The sequence below is a fragment of the Papaver somniferum genome, chromosome 4 (assembly GCF_003573695.1).
Source record: "Papaver somniferum cultivar HN1 chromosome 4, ASM357369v1, whole genome shotgun sequence".
Lineage (NCBI taxonomy): Eukaryota > Viridiplantae > Streptophyta > Magnoliopsida > Ranunculales > Papaveraceae > Papaver > Papaver somniferum.
In genome coordinates, this window is record NC_039361.1 from 143179366 (window position 1) to 143196804 (window position 17439).

Genomic DNA, 17439 nt, shown 5'->3' on the forward strand with positions numbered 1-17439 from the left:
GTTAGTGGGTCGCAAAGGCATGGTGCACCGTCATTTTCTTTTTTTATCAACCCTCAGTTTCACTTTTAAGCTTCCACAGTTACTGTGAAATATTACAAATATTATAGACAACTGCAATTTTCAGGTAAATCCCAAAATTATTGTTATTTCTTAATAGTAATAAACAGAATAATACATCATAAGATAGCAGTAATGGTACTAGTGGTAGGTCTGTTTTTCGAGTATCTTTAGGCATCCATCCAGCGATTGTAGACAATGTGAGTGCAAGTTTAAAAACGATTAATCACATGGAGTGTTCCGCGGGCTGGGATTGGTATGTGCGTCGCCTCAGCTGAGACTCCTGTACAGGCTGCTGCAAGAAGATTCTGGTTGGATCATTCGGGTCAACATATCTACACCCACAAGACAAGATATAGAATCAGCTAATCATCGTACCTTCAATAACGTATGAAAAAATAACAGCAGGAAAAGAAACTGTTTACTAGTTTCCAGTATCAATGTTACTCTATTACTTACGCGCTTCGCATCATCTCATCAACCGGAGTTTGGGCTGCTTGTAGTGGGTCAACCCGTGGCGCTGCTTGGGAAGCAGCAAACTGTGCTGCGGAATGTTGAGAGTACTGTCTCACAGAAGCAATCAAGTTGAAAAACAGTGGGACAAAGGTACCGCATCCTCCTTCCTTGAATAAGATCTTGAAGGAATGAGGCGAGTAGAGAGCTCTGTGTTCGCCATCTGGAACTACCTGACAGAGATTAAATGTTACATTCAATACCGTCATGAATTGAAAAAAATAATATTTACGATTTCTTAATGAGATTAAAAAACAACCGACAACACATAGCACTTACAGGATCCACAGAACCTGAGATATTGTTGCAGAAAAAAATTGGTTGATTGAACTTTTCTCCTCGCACGAAGAGCTAGAAAAAAAAAAGGTTGATTAAAAGTTTTCAGAACATAAATCATCAAACTACTTCATACATCAAACCTATTCCCAATTGCTGAAATTAACACAAATAACAAAAAATAGTAGCACATAATTGACAAGTATTAAACAAAGATGTTATATACCAGGGGCATATCAAAGGCTCCAAAGCTCCCAACTGGTTTATTAGCAACAAAGACCATGCGTACGTTTGACATATAAATTGTTCCCTTCGCTTTGACATTACCACCATGTGTTCTGATAAGAGCAAATACATATAACACACCACTCAGTGATTCAGTAAAATCTGTACCACCTCAAATGCAAAGTGCGGATATTAGGTACCAACAGAGTGTAAAGAAAAACACAACTGCAATATACTCCAGAGTTATGCCAGTGTTTCATCAGTTAGAAAGACTAATGCACTCATGGGAACGGAAGAACTAAACCCTTTGAAAGTATTCACACTACATGAACGGAGATGATAAAATCAGGAATAGCATGAGAGGATTGAAGATAAGACAATGGTAGGGCAGGATTAGAAAGTTAAAAGAGCAAGTCACAGCCTAAATTGATCTTTGTGAAAGTTCAAGTGTATTCCACCTTGATAGACTCACAAGCGTATCCATAAGACCTCATTAGACAAAGGGAAAAGGAGGAGGAAAAATGTTTTAAGTCCTGGGCACAGTAGCAAGGGTATCATAAACAAGACGATGTTCTACTATATGAAAGAAACTACAGACAACGAAAGGTACAGGTCAGACAGTACGAATGAAAACTTAAAACTGACTAAACAAATCCATTTGCAGTTTAAAAGTAGTTGAGTGAGTTGACACAGTTATCTTATGGAAATGGAAACACTTTGTATCCAGTTGTGTATTGCAGGCCACGAGAGATACAGTTCAAGGAAACATCAAGCTAAATAATTCCACAACATCGGGCAATAATACATATATATAACACAAGTCCATACATAATCTTTATATATCAGCGAACCACGTAATTCTGGAATCAAAGATATCAATCAATAACAGAAGTGAAACAGACAAGAATAAGAAATCTGGAACAAGGAATATGCATGCTAAAACAAACAAAACAATGGAAAGCATCAACAGGTTCTGCAATCACTGAATGGATGGATTGACGAGGGTATTTAAAAGAAAAGGCTCCGAGTTCGAAATTTGAACCCTATCCTGAGGGAAGACTAAAAGGTCGATACGGGATGATAATAAGAAGTTATTGGCCTTAGCAGTACAGAATTTGAGTATCATTTTTCAGCATAAACCTTGAACCATGAATAATTTGGGACAAATAAGTGACCTAGACATACATCGATACTTAAATGAATTGGCAATTACATCAATCAATCATAAGAAATCGTAACCCTAAAAACCTGATAAATCAATTTTAAAATCATAAATATACCATACCCTGGGATCTTGTCAATTTCAAATTCGACACCTTCTCTAGCAAAAACGAACATCTCGTTCACAAAAGGAACAGGCATCCCATTTGGAAACAGTTGTGGATTTAAAGCCATCGTCGACCGCTTCCTCCCAAGTTCAATCTATATTTGATTTCTGTCTTTGCTTATTTGATGGATTGATTAGGTTTTTCCGAAGCAGAAATTAGGATCAAAACCTGTGATGGATTGATTAGGTTTGTCTGAAGCAGAAATTAGGATCAAAACCTGTCGAAGAAGAAAGAAATAGGGATCGATTCCCTAAAACTAATAAACCCGAATGTTCCTGGATGTTCCTTCCTCTCTCAAGTCCGTACGGGTCTAGCTAGTCTTGTTAGATTTGTCCCATAAGTCATCCGCTGCTGTGGTCGGTTCACATACCCACCGACTCACAATCGCACTAGGGAGGGTAATAACCCTAATACTATGGACAACCAAACTGCTAAGTTAATGGAAGCTGATAATCCAAGTGCAGCTGACTTGAACCCCATAACTGAAAGCCAAGGAGCATCCGCCCAGGTAAATATCAACAACTTTTTCCCAATTTCTCTTTTTATTAATTGATTTCCTGCTATTATTAATTCATATTCCTGTCGATCATCATAACTGTCTAATTTCAACTATTTTTCTTCATATCATGAAAATCATTTCTTGGAACTGCAATGGATATGGAGTTAAAGAAACTAAGAATCATCTAGCTGAACTATATAAAATATTGAACCCAGATATAGTTTTTCTTCAAGAAACTAAAGTTAGTTCTGGTAAATCCTATAAATTATATAAGACCTTTGAACTTTCCCAATAACTGCTATATACCTTCTGTTGGTAAAGCAAGAGGTATTTGTCTTCTTTAGAAAGATGTTTTTGAACTGGATATTAATTACAACGACAAGAACATGTTTCAGTGCTTCGTCTGTAGTGACCATGGCTAAACCAAAGTGGCTTTCATCATGTGTCTATGGATCACCATACCCACAGGAGAAAGCTACTCAGTGGAATTTTAGTGAGAACGTTTGTGAAATCTATAATATCTCAGTGCCTTGGGTCATGATAGGCGATTTGAACATGACTTTGCATAGTGAGGAAAGGAAAAATAATAATAGTTCAACATCTCAGGTTTCACCCATTGCCCAAATAATTCAAGATATAGGTTTAATTGACTTAGGGTTTCATGGTAATCCTTATATCTGGACTAGCAACAAACATGGGACCGAAAAAATTAAATCTAGACTAGATAGAGGCCTCCTTAACACCGAGTGGTTAATAAACTTCCCTAATACCTATCTTAAACATCTTCCTTTCCTTGGATTAGATCATTGTCCCATTTTTGATATGACATCAAATGAGAAAAATAATGTTAGGAACTGGAAATTTTTTGAATGTTGGTTGCGAGATATTTCTTGTAAAACTCAGATTAATAGTGTTTGGGCCAAGCAGTTTAGAGGCTCTGCAGCTTATTCCTTGGATCGGAAACTTGGAGAAACCAGGAGACTATTGTCACTATGGAATAAACTTCTTTTGGCAATATTCAGCAGCAATTAAATACTCTACACCAACAACTCATGATCCTTAAACAGCCAGGGAGCTTCATTGACAACATTGAAAATATATTAGAAGTTGAGACAGAAATTAATGAATGGCACATCAGAGAAGAAGAGTTTTACAAGCAGAAATCAAGAGACATTATGTTCAATGAAGCTGATCAAAACATAAAACATTTTCATCTACAAGCCAACAAAAGAAGAGCTCGTAACAGAGTTGAATCTCTACAAAGGCCAAATAGAACTTGGTGCAGTGGAAGAAGCAATCTTGAAAACTTACTTATTAATCACTTTCAAAGTATAATGAGTAGTTCTAATCCAATCCGTGATGAAGATTTTCTCAATGTTCTTCCAGTTTGTATCACTAATGAATATAATGTAGCTCTTGTCAAAATCACAGATATTGTAGAGATAGAATCATCTCTCAAAAGCATGCAACCTTGGAAAGCTCCGGGGCCGGACGGATTCCCACCAAGTTTTTTTCAGACTCAATAGGAAGTTGTTAAACAAGACGTCGTCGACATGGTGCAAAATTTCTTTGTCTCAGGAAATTTGTTAAAGAAGATGAATAAAACTAATATTTTCTTGATATTGAAGAATCAACTCGCACACACTGCTGGAGACTATCGGCTTATTGCTCTATGTAACTCAACATATAAGCTAATCACCAAGATAATTACGAGCATATTAAAACAACATCTTGAGAAGATCATTTCACCTATGTAGGTCGTTTATGTTCCAGGCAGACAAATAGGTGACAACATTCTGTTAGCTCAAGAACTCATTCATTGTATGAAGAGAAAGAAGACAAATAAAGGCTATATGGCTCGCAAACTAGATATGAGCAAAGCTTTCGATCATGTTGAATGGAGTTTTCTTAATAATATTATGTTAAAGTTGGGCTTTGACAGTAAATGGTGCCAGTTGGTTCATGAGTGCATAAGCACAAAAAAAATACACATCCTTCTCAATGACTCACCCTGCAGATCATTCAAACCGTCTAGAGGCATTCGCGAAGGTGATCCATTATCACCTTATTTATTTCTACTTACAATGGAAGTTCTTACCAGATCGTTGGCTCAAGCAGAAAACTCAAAAAAGCTACAAGGTATCAAGATTTCAAGAAATGCACCACAAGTAACACATCTTCTTTTTGCCGACGATTGTTTGTTATTCACAAAAGCTGATATTCAAAATGTTAACACATTGTTGGAAGTTATAAACAAGTTCAGTGAAGTGTCTGGGCAACAAGTGAACTTTCAGAAGTCTGCAGTTTTCTTTTCCAAGCACATTCACCTAGGCATTGCAGAATATTGCTAAGAAGATCAAAGATGAAGAAGATGTCTCTTGATGAAAAGTACTTAGGAATTCCACTATTTTTAAATAGAAAGAAAACCAACTCCTTCTAAGGGCTGGTTGATAAGATGAGAATGAGACTTTCTAAATGGAATGGAGGATTCATGAACCAAGTAGGAATATCTGTAATGGTTCAAAGTGTTCTCAGCATAATGCCATCTCACCATATGAGCGTTTTCAAGGTGCCATAAGCTACAATTAAAGAAATGGATCAAGCTCAGCGTACTTTTTGGTAGGGGAAAAAGGATGGTACTTTATATTCTGGCCAGCTGTTAGTAAAGATAAATCACAAGGTGCAATGAGTATCCGAGACTTATCCACATCACATATCTCTTCTGGCCGAAACATCTTGGAGATTATGCAATTAACATAACCAACTTCTTGGGCCTCGCAGAGTGTGTATAATATGTTGGATCTAATTAAACAATTCAGTTTTTGGAGCATTGGAGACGGAAGGAAAATCTGCATCTGGGAGAATATTTGGTTACCAGACAAAAGCACTCCACATATTTTAGCTGTGTCATTGGAAGAGGCAGAAAACTACAAATATGTGTCAGATTTAATCGATCAAGACACAAGAGCATGGAAGGTACAATTGGTTCAACATATTTTCATCCAAGAAGATGCAACTTTAATCCTTAACATACGTATCCCATGGCATTGTCAGGACAGACTCGTTTGGACTCTAACAAGAGATGGCAGATTCTCAGTTAAATCAGCACACCGTAAGCTTTTGGATATTAAACATAATGGTGCTAATTCTTATGATGCAGAAGAAGTAAAATTCTGGAGGCAGTTGTGGAATATTGATACATCGCCTAAAGTGAAACATTTCCTGTGGAAATGCATTACTGACATAGTTCCCTCTAGTGAACTATTGGCCAGAGTGATGAACTACACAGTTAGGGAATGCGACATCTGTAATCAAGGGATTGAAACAAAGCGACATATACTTATGGAATGCAATTATTTAAGAGCAGTATGGTTTACAGTTCCAAGTGCTCTTCGTGGTATACAAAATAATGGCAGCATTGTGGCAACTTGGATCATAAGTTGGTTTCAAGATGGAATGAAGGATCTAGTGGATGATTGGATAGTTCGAATGGCTAATATTGCCTGTGAAATCTGGAAAGCTCGTTGTGATCACATCTTCCATAATATAAGGCCCAATCCAGTTGGAATTGTTAAATGCATACAACTTTTAAACATGGGGGCATGAAAAGCTATGAGATTGAGACATAAGCACACAGTAAACACAAGGCAGAGCAGTCAAATTATTTCTCACTGAAATTTTCCTAATGCTCCATATCTTTCAATTTGTTGTCATGCTTCATATAAAAAACTGCATAGCATTCATAATACAGGCATTGGACTAATAATGCACAACTTTGCAGGTTCATTTGAATACGGGAGATGCACCTATGCAGTTGAATTTGTGAATGCATAACAAGCTGAGTGTGGAGGACTGTTGCAAGCTATGAAGTGGGCATAAAAGGCAGGGATACAACATGCGTACTTTGATCTCGATGCGCAAACAATAGTTGAAGCAGTCAATAGAGATCACCACAAAGTTGTGTGGGAGAACCAAGCACTCATTCTAGATATTAAATTTATGTTTAGCAAAAACCCATTATGGAACTGCAAGTTTATTAGTAAAGATTGTAATAAGCCAGCTGATAAAATGGCTAGGCATGCAAGGGTTTTTAACACTTTGAACTCATGGATAACAAATCCTCCCAATTTTATTGTGTCTGCATTGGAGGAGGATAAAAATTGTGCAATCCAATCAGTTTAGTAATAAAATCTCTTTTGGTATCAAAAAACTTGGATTAAAATTTAAAAATCGAAACAAACTTGTTGTTCATAGACTTGAGCATAGGTACCCAAACTATCATGTTCTAAAAGATGAAAAATATGTATTGGAGGATAACCCATGTAGTTACTGGTAGTTGTTGCATTAGGAGAAGCATCAACTAATGCAATCGCTGCCCGGTTTGCCATTTTACTAGTCGAAGAAAAAATAAAAGGTTTTGAAACAGAAAATGCATTCAACAAATTAGATGTTATGTCTTTACAGATGGCTTTTTCTTGCCAATCGATACTGCTTTGAAGGCATGAAGTGAATCTGACTAGGTTGGTGTTGTTAGATTCAATGTTGACAGTGAAAGCTTGAAGTTGTAATCCCCATTTCCACACTTCAGTTTCCGTTAAAACTTCTCCAACATCCTTATTCAGAGTCGTGATTTCCATGGTTCGCACCACCCTGCAATAACCCAAAGTGTTCTGTATAATCATCATCATAGTTATTGTCATTATATTAGTTGATTGGTTCCAACTGGTAGCTAGATTGATTTTTGCAGTTTCGGGGTATGGGCACAGCTAATTCTTTGTTTGATTTGGTGCCAAATGCAATTGTGGGTCATGCCTTTTGCTTCACGTAACCTGCGCATCTTTATCCATAACAGTTTAGCTCTAGCGAATTTGTGTTGAGGGTTACGATTAACTCTTCTAAAAACTTTATCACAACTAACCAAATGTGCCACATGACCGCCGCATAGAAGGTATTCCAGGGACCCAAATCACTATCCCAACCAACTAGATTGGAGCTCCAGCTAAGAATCCATAGCTGCAAAGACAAGTTAGGAATACCAAGAGCAGAAGGATTGGCAGAAGAAGCAAACCAAACACTTCTAGCAAAGGGACATTCCAGAAAATGTATTTCAGAGTTTCATTGGGTTGAGAACAAAACGAGCATGGGTTTGGGATATCAACATACTTAGAAATTCTATCAGCTATATGGACCATATTATGCATGCATTTGAAAATGAATAAAACTACTTTTAGGGTTGTTTCCATACTTCATATTTTATCCCATGGAGAGTTAGTAATATTTTGATACTATGACAGAGAGAGGTTCTTGTAAGCTTTCCACTTGGTTTCAATTTCCACTTGATTGAGTCATTAATGTTAAGACGAAAAGGAATGTGACAGTACTCAGTTCAAACAAAGTGTGAATAATATCTACGTTCCAAGATTGATTTTCTACATCTATAAGGTGACTTACCATAAAGATGTTATCTGGCAGCTGAGTATTTCTAAATTCTAGAGTTCCTGGGTACCATTGTTCTTCTTTTATGTGAATAGTTTGGCCATTGCCTATTTCCCATATGCAGCGAGGTTTAATAATCTCGAGACTCTGTAGTATGCAAGACCAAATCCAAGGTCTTGTGGTGCTGATGTTTGGGTCAAGGAGATGTCTACATTTACTATGGTGACTGGATTTTAGAGTTTGAGCCCAGAATGAATCCGAGTTATCTAGAAGATTCCAGGTGAGTCTTCCTAGTTGCGCTAGATTGTTTGCTTCTAAGTCCCTAAATCATAAACCTCCTAGAGATATTGGAATGTTGAGGTCTGGCCAAGCTTTTAAAAGAAGGCTTTTTTACCATCCTTCTTCCCCCACCAGAAATTTCTTTGTAGGGAAACGAGTTGGTTGGTGATGTTTTTCGGAATCTTATAACATCCCATCTGTTAAATGAGCAAAGATTCAAGAATAGTCTTAACTATCACAGTTTTGGCAGCTTGGCTGAGATATCTTCCCCACCAATTCTGCAATCTACTTCTAAATCTACCTATGATTGAATCAAAAGTTTTGATTTTGGATGCTCCTAAAAAGAATCGTACCTAAATTGCTACCAATAATGTTAATTTTCTGAATCTTAAGAATTTTTATTATCATTTTGCCAAATTTATTAGAAAACATGTTGCTAAAGAAGATTCCTGACTTTTGAAAGTTTATCATTTGACCGGTTGCTAAGATAAAGGTATTGATGACGTTGAAAACATTTTGAGCATCACAAAGAGAAACTTTTGGAAAAAAAGTAGATGAGTGATAGGGATACTGTTTTGAGCTACTTTAATTCTCTGGATTTGTCCCTCTACCTCTTTATGCCTTAATATCCTTGTTAGACCTTCCATACATAGGAGAGAGAGGTAAGGAGATAACGGGTCTCCTTGTCTAATTCCTCTAGTTGGCTTAAAGAATATCCCGGGAGAATTGTTACAAAGAACAACGATTGAGGGAGTACTGATGCACTGGTGGATCAGCGAGCACCAAGACTCACTAAATCCTAGTCTCTGCATCAGTTCTATCAGGTACTCCCAGCTGAATCTATCCAAAGCTTTACTCATATCTAGTTTTATTCCCATTAGACATCCTTTACCTTTGTAGTTTTTTGCATTTTATAGACAACTTACTGAGCCATTACTATGTTGTCTGTGATTTTCTGATTCTGCATGAATGCAGATTGAAAAGGATAGATAACTCTGGAAAGAATTAGTTTGAGTCTGTTTGCTAAGATTTGGATATTATTTTGTAAGTTGTGTTACACGGGATGATTGGACGAAAATCAGTTAGGGATGAAGGATTAGTGATTTTAGGGATGAGGGCCAAGAAAGTAGAGTTAATTTCCTTGAGAAGATAACCAGTACGAAAGAAGTCTTGTACCATAGCAACAACATCTTTTTTTTTGAACATTAGTGCACGAAGAGTTTGACATTGAAACCATCCGGGCCTGGAGATTTTTCGGTTGCTAGAGCTTTAACTGTTAGAGCATTGCTCGGTCGAACTCACAAGTGTTTTTATATCAATATTGTTATCAAATTTAGTTGTTAAAACTATATCTTGATTTTTAGTCTACTAAAGCCAAAGTTTCGAATTTAGAATTAGAAGTGTGTAGTTGAGTATTGGACATCACAGAAGACTGAAGATCAAATATATCAACGAGGACTTCATCAACAAAGGTATATGGTTTGATTTCATTTGGAATTCTTGTTCAATCTACCTTTCCAGTCTATTGAAACAAATGCTCACTCTATGGAACAATTCCTTTGACGGTAAATGTACATTTATGTATATATACTTGAGGTTATTTGAGCCACGACTTTAGTGACAACAACCTTTATCCTTGGAAAGGTTCTCATTTATAATGAATGAGCGTACGAATTCAACGAGCCAAGAATCACTCAATTACGAGTTATAACGAAGAAGTTATGAGTGATTTGTTAAAGAAACAGTTATAAGTGTTGTTGTAACTGTTGCAGTTCGTTAGTAGGAAACAAGCCACGAACTGTTTGCTGTTCACGGACTTGAGCGCAATTACGTGACTAAAAGTCTATTTTAGTCAAGTTTTTGATGTTTCCTCATCTAGGCAAGATGGCTATTCTTCCAAACACAATTAATTGCCATATTAAAGTGTTTGTGATATTTTAGAATTCCTTCCTAAGTTAAATTATGATTTATTCACAAAAATACAATTTATGCTAAAGTAATTATTTATGCAAGATATATTGTAACTTAGGAAAGACTCCTAAAATTAGGAGAGTCTTCAAAAAGGAAAATAGCTTAAACTTGCTTTGGATTCAAGCTACCTTAGTTTAGCTTTCAAGCTAACTTGTTCATTATAAATAAAGGGTTCGTTAATGCTAAACTTTTTATTCCTTTGTAAAATTGGCGTAAGCTTCATAGGTTATTTTGCACGTCTTTTGTTATTCGAGAACAATAGTGAGATATAAGTCTTTGTATTTGGGATCACAAAACCGAGTTGATAATAATCTTCGTGATTGTTAAAACAACTTTTAATCTAGGTTTTCAACCTCTTGTATATATTCTAAGGTCTTCTCTTCTAATATAAGACCATTCAAGAATTGTTGATCATAAACCCTAGCATTTGATAGATTTCAGTTCTCGATCGTATACCAACACTTGTTAGTCGAAATCGGAACTGGAAAGAAAACTTCGATTAAGGTATTTTCTTAATTCCTTAGAAGTTTTAACAAAATATCTCTAGATTTATTCTAGTTGCTCTTGTTGTAGAGATTAGGTTTCTCTTCCAATTTTTTTGAGGAGTATAATAATACCTAATTCACAAGTTTGTTTTGATATTACTTTTACCTAGTGTTATATTCTTTTTACTTAGTTATGTGCCTTTCTCTTACTTAGTTGTGTGCTCCAATAATTAGTTAGGCTTTTATTTAGTCAAGTGTGTGACCGTTGATTGATCACCACGCGTCAGTCGTTGGTTGAGTTAGATTAGGGTTTCAATGATTTGCTATTAAGTTGTAAGAGAGTCCTCAGTTGGTCATTATCTGAAATTAATACAAATGAAACCCTTTTGTTGTGCCTCTGTGCTCAGATTTTTGGCTTGAATCTTTGGTTCAGGAAGTGATTCTTCACCAATTATATTCCTTCTGTGTGTTGATTGTTGTAGGGATACAAAAATTGGCATCAGAGCCGTTAAATCCACCCATTTTTTTCTTCAAAATGACTATCAAAGACGTTGCTGATAAAGCTGCAGATAATGAAGCTGCAATCACTCAACTCCGATCCGAATTCAAAACCCTATCCACAAACCTTACTACTCAGATCGATACAGTGAAAGCTAGTTTCAATACTGCCTTACAAGAAAATAATCGCAACCTCATCAAATAGTTCAATCGGCCTTTTCAACATCAACCCCGTGAAAGTCCTGAACAAGCTAGTGGATTTAACAGGGATGAAGGAGAAGGCACCAATTTCTTTCATCAACCTAATGATAGGTGCAGAACACATCGTATTTATTATCTATGGTTTATGCTTTCTTTGCTATTTTTCTTGTAAATTATGCATTTTACGCGTGTTTTTGAGTTATTAGGTACTGTAGAAGTCATACAGAGAAAAACAGAAGAAATCATCCAAAGTTGAGCGAAAGGGCGTAATTGTTATTTCACAGACGAGTGATATTTGGAGCCCAGATAAGGTTAAGAGGTAACCAGTCTTTTGTTAGCAAGAAAGTGTTAAATACACCCAGGAGAATTAGGGGTTGAAAACTTGAGTGACCCTTATCTGAGACTATGGGTTGTCTCAATCCATCCTACATATGCCCTAAAATCGAGCGGCTCACTCATTCTCATTTCTCTCAATCATTAGTTCACTCATTTCTCTAAAACTGAGAAAAGAAAGAGAAAGCAGCAACGGCTGGTATCGTTGCGGAGAGATCGATATGAAGGCACAGACAGGGAGAGGAAGCTATTGGGAAATTGAAGATGATATAAGCAGAGATCGAGATTTAAATTAATTTCAGAATTTTAGAAGCTAGGGTTTGAGAAATTGATGTTGTTGTTGATCTCAGGAATGGAAGCAGATCGGGAGATTGATTAAGGGTCCGACTTTATGCAGATGTTGGTGGTTTCCGCCATGAATGATTGAAGATGATAGTGGCTGTGCTAGAAGAAATTGGTTCCTATCTGAATCTGTTTTTGAGATCGATTAAATGGGTTCTGAAATTGGATTAGGGTTCTGAATTAATGAAGAAAAACAACTAGTTGTTGCCATGGATTAGAAGGGTTTTTGGTTGAATCTGTGATGGCCAAGTGTTTGAGGGTGAAAATAGTTTCTGCTGGTTTCGGTAATTTTGTGTTTTGTGGGTGAGAAATGAGTCTAAACCCTAACAATGTACTGCAAGGGAGTACTTTAGATTCGAGAGATCAATCTGTACAAATCCGACCTAAACCAAGAAATGGTCGTTCCTTGCTTCGGTCACAAAGTGAAAGAGAAGGGTTGGTTTTGGGGAGGGAAGCGAAGAGAGTGTTGAGACCAGAATAGTTGATTCTGGAAGAGTAGTTGTTCAACGACTTGTATCAGAAGGTGGAAAGCTAACGGATGGGAAAGCTAACAAATGTTTTCTGAGTGTTGTATGTTCCTGATCAAAACTTGTCGCTCGGTGGAAATAGGTAAGACCTATTTATACAAGTCGAAGTGAAACGTACTCTGGTCTCGTAAGAAATTGAAAATGAATGAATAAATGGGAGGAGGTGGTAACCGGTAACGCCTGGAATTGATGTTCCATAATGAAAGAAAGTGTTTCACCATTACTCCCCGTATTTACCAACCGCCTCATCCTTATGACATTGTCTTATAACGGGCGTAGTGTACGCCGCACGCTGTAAACCGCCAAACCAATACCCAATGAGAATCCCCCAGTTTGTGACATATGTTGATGTCTCGAATGTTTTTGTGTAAAACACGTAGCATGTTGATGTTGTTTGGCAAGTTGATCTTGGGAGACTTGCAGGCTCGGTGGTGACCTTCGACGGTCGAGATTTTGCATCTTTAGAGGATGGATAGCCGTTGATCATTGCAAACCTTCGTTTGGTAGCCAGAGGAATGAAAGCGTGGCTGGCATGGATTTAACATGGTTAGGCATGGCTAAGCTAGGATTTTGGCATAGTTTAGGCGCGGCCAAAAACTAGGGTTTTGCATTGTTTGGGTGCGACCAAAATCAGGGATTTGCGTCGGTCCAAAGGTTTCCATGCGTTAGCTGGCGACTTTGGACGGCTAAGATCTGTATTTTAGATGGAAGGGTGGCTGTCGATTGTTGCCACCCTTCGTTTTGGCAGCCAATGGTCGTGTAGGAGAGGCTAGCATGGCTTTGGCACAACGGTGCGGCTGGCATGGTTGGCATGCCTTGGCACGGAGGTGTGGCTGGCACGCCATGCCATTGGCACATGTGCCATGGTAGTCATGCCTTGGCGTGGAAAGGTGGTTGGCACGGCATGCCATTGGCACATGAAGCATGGTTGGCATGCCTTGGCGCGGAAAGGTGGCTGACACGGCATGCCATTGGCACATGCGGCATGGTTGGCATGCCTTGGCGTGGTTTAGGCGCGGAAAAAATTTGGCGTTGGGCCAAAGGTTACCATGCGTTGACTGGCGACCTCGGACGACTAAGATCTGCATCTCAGATAGAAGAGTGGTCGTTAATTATTGCAATCCTTCATTTTGGCAGCCGTGAAGGAAAGGTCGGCATGGCATGGTCTAGCTGTGGTTTAGGCGCGGCCAAAACTAGGGTTTCGGCATAGTTTGGGAGAGGCCAAAATTTTGCGTTGGGCCAAAGGTTAACATGCGTTGGCCGGCGACCTCGGACGGCTAAGATCTGCATCTCAGATGGAAGAGTGGTCGTTCATCGTTGCAATCCTTCGTTTTGGCAGCCGTGAAGGAAAGGCCGGCATGGCATGGTCTATCCGTGGTTTAGGTGCAGCCAAAACTAGGGTTTTAACGTTGGGCCAAAGGTTACCACGCGTTGGTTGGTGACCTTGGACGGATAAGATCCGCATTTCAGATGGAAGGGTGGCCGTTGATCGTTGCAACCCTTCGTTTTGGCAGCCGTGAAGGAAAGGCCGGCATGGCATGGTTTACCATTGGCACGGCGGTGCGGCTGGCATGGTTGGAATGCCTTAGCGCGGAGACGTGGCTGGCATGGTTGGCATGCCTTGGCGCGGAGACGTGGCTGGCATGATTTTCCATTGGCACGGTGACGCGGCTGGCATGGTTTACCATTGGCACGGTGGTGCGGCTGGCATGGTTGGCACGCCTTGGCGCGGAGACGTGGCTGGCATGGTTTGCCATTGGAACGGTGGTGCGGCTGGCATGGTTGGCATGCCTTGGCGCGGAGACGTGGCTGGCATGGTTTTCCATTGGCATGATGGTGCGGCTGGCATGGTTGGCATGCCTTGGCGCGGAGACGTGACTGGCATGGTTTGCCATTGGCACGGTGGTGCGGCTGGCATGTCTTGGCACGGAGACGTGGATGGCATGGTTTTCCATTGGCACGGTGACGCGGCTGGCATGGTTGGCATGCCTTGGCGCGGAGACGTGGATGGCATGGTTGGCATGCCTTGGCGCGGAGACGTGGATGGCATGGTTTGCCATTGGCACGATACTATGAGAATTAGGGTTTGGTATAGATGAAGTCGGTCAATGCTAAGAGTTCTTCTGTGGAACATTACACATGTTGAAAAAAGGTACCCTGGTAATTCTTACGTAGGCATGCTGATTGGTTCAATAAATGCGCTAATGGTCATAGTGACGTCATGTCGGATGTACGGTTTTACGATTTTAACCCTAATCTAAAAACCACCATCAACATTAAGTCCCCTGCTTATCTCGGAACGGGATCTTTGTTGCGAGGTAAGCATAAGATGGTGACGGGCAAGGACAAAACCAAAGTGATAAGGCGTGGGAAGATGGTCAAGAAGACCCGGCTAACCTTTTTCGAGAGGTACGGAGAGTTTGTGATTCTCGTGTTGGCGGCATAGATTCTACTCGTGGTGTTGCTGGATAGACCGTGAAATGGTAGAAATGGTCGTTAGTTGAGATGTAGACTATCGGCTTGGCTTGGTCGCGCGCCATCTTGGTCGGGCTGGGGAACGTGGAGGTGATGGCTCAGCGAATTGTTGGCGCTGATCGACTTGGAATGGAGCTGTTAACGCAAACTTGGCACGAATATTGGCATGGCGTGGCTTGGACGTTGGCGTGGTGTGTTAATACCTTGAAGCTTGCCATTGCGGGCATGGCTGCCTCTTTCCATGCGTAGTTCGAATAAGAATCCTTTCCTCATTCAAATTCCAAAGTATCACGCCCTCATGTTTTCTTTGTGTAGCTTTCATTAGGGTTTTGGTGAGGGGTTTCGTTTGAGGCTGATTTTCCGGTCGTGATGCAGTCACGTTTTGTTTACTCAACTTCTGTTTCTCTTTCTTCCTTTAGGGTTTCCACAATATTTATGCCGGTGAAGCTGTATCGTATTCCCCGTTTTACGACAAAGATTTCCTCTTGTTGAGTCCATATCTCTTCATCATGTCAATCGGAAGTGAATCATCCTCGAGCCAGCTAAATTCTTTAGTCAAGCGCGTGAGGCCTCACTCTTGCAATGATTCCCCTATCCGGATCATCCGAGTCAAGAAGATTATTCCGATATGTTTTCATCGACCGACAGATGTTTCATTGTTTGCTGATAAATGACAAAAGTTTTCTTCTGTGTAGAGATATCATGTCGGAGCATGCGTCACCATCGTTGATGAGGATGATTTGGTTACCCATTTTTCTTCGAGCCCGATCCCACCAACCGCTGCATATCTGGAGAACGCCGACTTGGGAATTTCTTGTCATGAGTATCCCAATGCAGGTTTGTCGTTCGGAATCCGCATGAAGTGTTTCTCCTCTAACTACCGGAACGTTGGTGGGTTTCTGGTGCGGAAAGAATTCGTGACTCTTTACACAAAGATATGGAGGAGATATGGCCACATTACCATCAGGAGTGTGGTGCAATATTGTTCGTCTGCCTTGGTTTCTATAGTGAATTGTCTCTTGCCGATGGTCGCTGAAATGGAAAGTATGTCCATCCGTGTTGTCGCGGAATCAACTATTCAAAAGTGGGAGAACATGGTGTCTACCTGTGACTCCTTGAAGTTCAACGTTAGTTGGTTGCGGCACCGTCTTGATATTGTGAAGGTCGACAGAGCCGGTATTCTTGCTGGTGTGGTCCCTGCTGCAAAAGCTATTCTGGAAGAAGAGAAAGCTCTGTCCATGGAGTCACAAAAGGTGGAAGAGTCAATCCGGAACTTGAAGAGTGGGACTGAAAGGTATAAAAGCCGGTTAAAGATGATGCTTTCGAGGGATTACAATCTGTTGGATGGGCTTTTCTGAGTTATGTAGTTGCGAGATGTTTGGTTTCTTTCTGGGTATTGAGCATGTATTTTTTTTTTTGAAAGAATAAGAGAATTTTATTGATTTGCTTCAATCAAACAAAGAAAAAGAAACTTGATAATTGAGATGTGGAAGAAAAGTGGAAAGATACATGGCTATCCGTGCTTGTGATACGGCGGGGCGCGAGGTGGCGGTCAGGCGTAGTATGCCTTAAGCCACTTTCCGTTGATGACCGCTTCCAGTTTTCCTCTGGATTCTTTAATGACCTTGTAGTACCCACTGCTGTACGATTTCGTGACTATATAAGGCCCTTCCCACTTTGCGGAGAATTCAGACGCGTCTTGCTGGATGTGTTTGGCAGTCTTCGGTACCAAATATCCCACTTGAAAGACCCGAGGCTTCACGGGTTTTTTATATGCTCTGTAAACCCTATTTCTGAACGCTTGTGCGTGCTCTTCCGCCTTGGATCTTCTGGAATATACAGTGTCCAATTCTGCTACCCTGGCGCTCAATGCTTCAGCTTCATTCCATCGAACTCCACCAGCTTCGACAATCCTAGCCGATGGGATTTTAACTTCTGCTCAGAGGATGGCCTCTGCGCCGTAGACGAGGGAGTAGGGAGAGGCGCCAGTGGAA

The 17439-nt window shown here is 39.8% G+C and overlaps 1 protein-coding gene across 1 annotated transcript; it reads right to left on the minus strand.

Moving 5' to 3' along the window:
* Window positions 1-5: 5 nt before the first annotated feature.
* LOC113271438 (UPF0664 stress-induced protein C29B12.11c-like) lies at window positions 6-2748 on the minus strand. The gene is made up of 5 exons (XM_026521298.1): window positions 2357-2748; window positions 1073-1184; window positions 850-921; window positions 517-743; window positions 6-392 (listed from the first exon to the last, which is right to left on the minus strand). Exons 1-5 carry the CDS (start codon window positions 2464-2466, stop codon window positions 284-286), a joined length of 630 nt encoding a protein of 209 aa, XP_026377083.1. The 5' UTR covers window positions 2467-2748; the 3' UTR covers window positions 6-283.
* Between the last annotated feature and the right edge of the window lie 14691 nt (window positions 2749-17439).